An 868-nucleotide genomic window follows, 5' to 3' on the forward strand; every position below is an offset into this window, starting at 1 on the left:
GAGTGTGAGTGAGTGTGTGTCTCACCTGTCCGCCCTGCAGTGAACAGTCCACACAGCCCACCTGGATGTTCCCGTGTTTGGCTCCTGGGATGATCTGGATCCTTTCAAAGTCACTCCCCAGAATGACGATGTCACAGCCAGAGGCGTAGGCCTGGATCAGCAGCACAAATATATAGTATATGATACATAAATATATAGTATTTGATGTGTGCATGATGCTGACAGACTGAACGCTGCTGCTGCTGTTATACTGACAGACATGAAGAGTTTGAATCGTCTTTGACATTATTTCTGAACATATCGGACAATATTTGCCTTCATATTTCATGCATCTTTTCTGCAGAGATATATAACAAATGAATTTGTTGAACTTCATGTGTGCCGCACTTGGAACAGAGCTTTCTTTAACCAGATGGTTCATAAAGAGAATGTGACTTAAATCATCAGTTTTTAATCTGACAAGTTAAACATAAAAAAAAATCCGGCTCTGGTTTACCGTGAAGGGCTGGTTGTTGACGCTGCCCACAGAGAAGCAGTTTTCTCCGGGGTTGACAGCTCCTGTGAGCACCTGGTGCAGGTTCATGCTTCTTGGCACACTTGAGTTTCAGCACGAACCCCTGCAAACAGACGGAGAATCAGCAGAAAACAGCAAACACACACCTGTCCAGTCTGCCTCATTACACCTGCTCTGCTGAAGCTTCATGTGGAAGTTAGTAGAATGCAAAACCACGGATATATTCCCAAACCACAACCATTATGATCACGATATAATCTCTAATGTGGAGCAGGGAGCACAGGACAATATATACTTTCATTATAAATTCATTTTAAGTGTGTGCGTGTGTGTGCGTGTACGAGTGTGTGTGTG

The 868-nt window shown here is 43.7% G+C and overlaps 1 protein-coding gene across 1 annotated transcript in view; it reads right to left on the minus strand.

Moving 5' to 3' along the window:
- LOC107579965 (dmX-like protein 1) overlaps window positions 1–852 on the minus strand; it is a gene marked incomplete at its 3' end in the record, with an annotated part of 2,935 nt that extends 2,083 nt beyond the window's left edge. Inside the window, exons 1-2 of the mRNA XM_016265737.1 lie at window positions 497–852; window positions 26–151 (exon numbers count right to left, since the gene is read on the minus strand). Of these exons, the coding sequence (XP_016121223.1) occupies window positions 26–151; window positions 497–583 (213 nt within the window). The remainder of the gene's footprint in view (window positions 1–25; window positions 152–496) is intronic.
- Between the last annotated feature and the right edge of the window lie 16 nt (window positions 853–868).

The sequence above is a fragment of the Sinocyclocheilus grahami genome, unplaced genomic scaffold, assembly GCF_001515645.1.
Source record: "Sinocyclocheilus grahami isolate Dianchi unplaced genomic scaffold, SAMN03320097.WGS_v1.1 scaffold22539.1, whole genome shotgun sequence".
Classification (NCBI taxonomy): domain Eukaryota; kingdom Metazoa; phylum Chordata; class Actinopteri; order Cypriniformes; family Cyprinidae; genus Sinocyclocheilus; species Sinocyclocheilus grahami.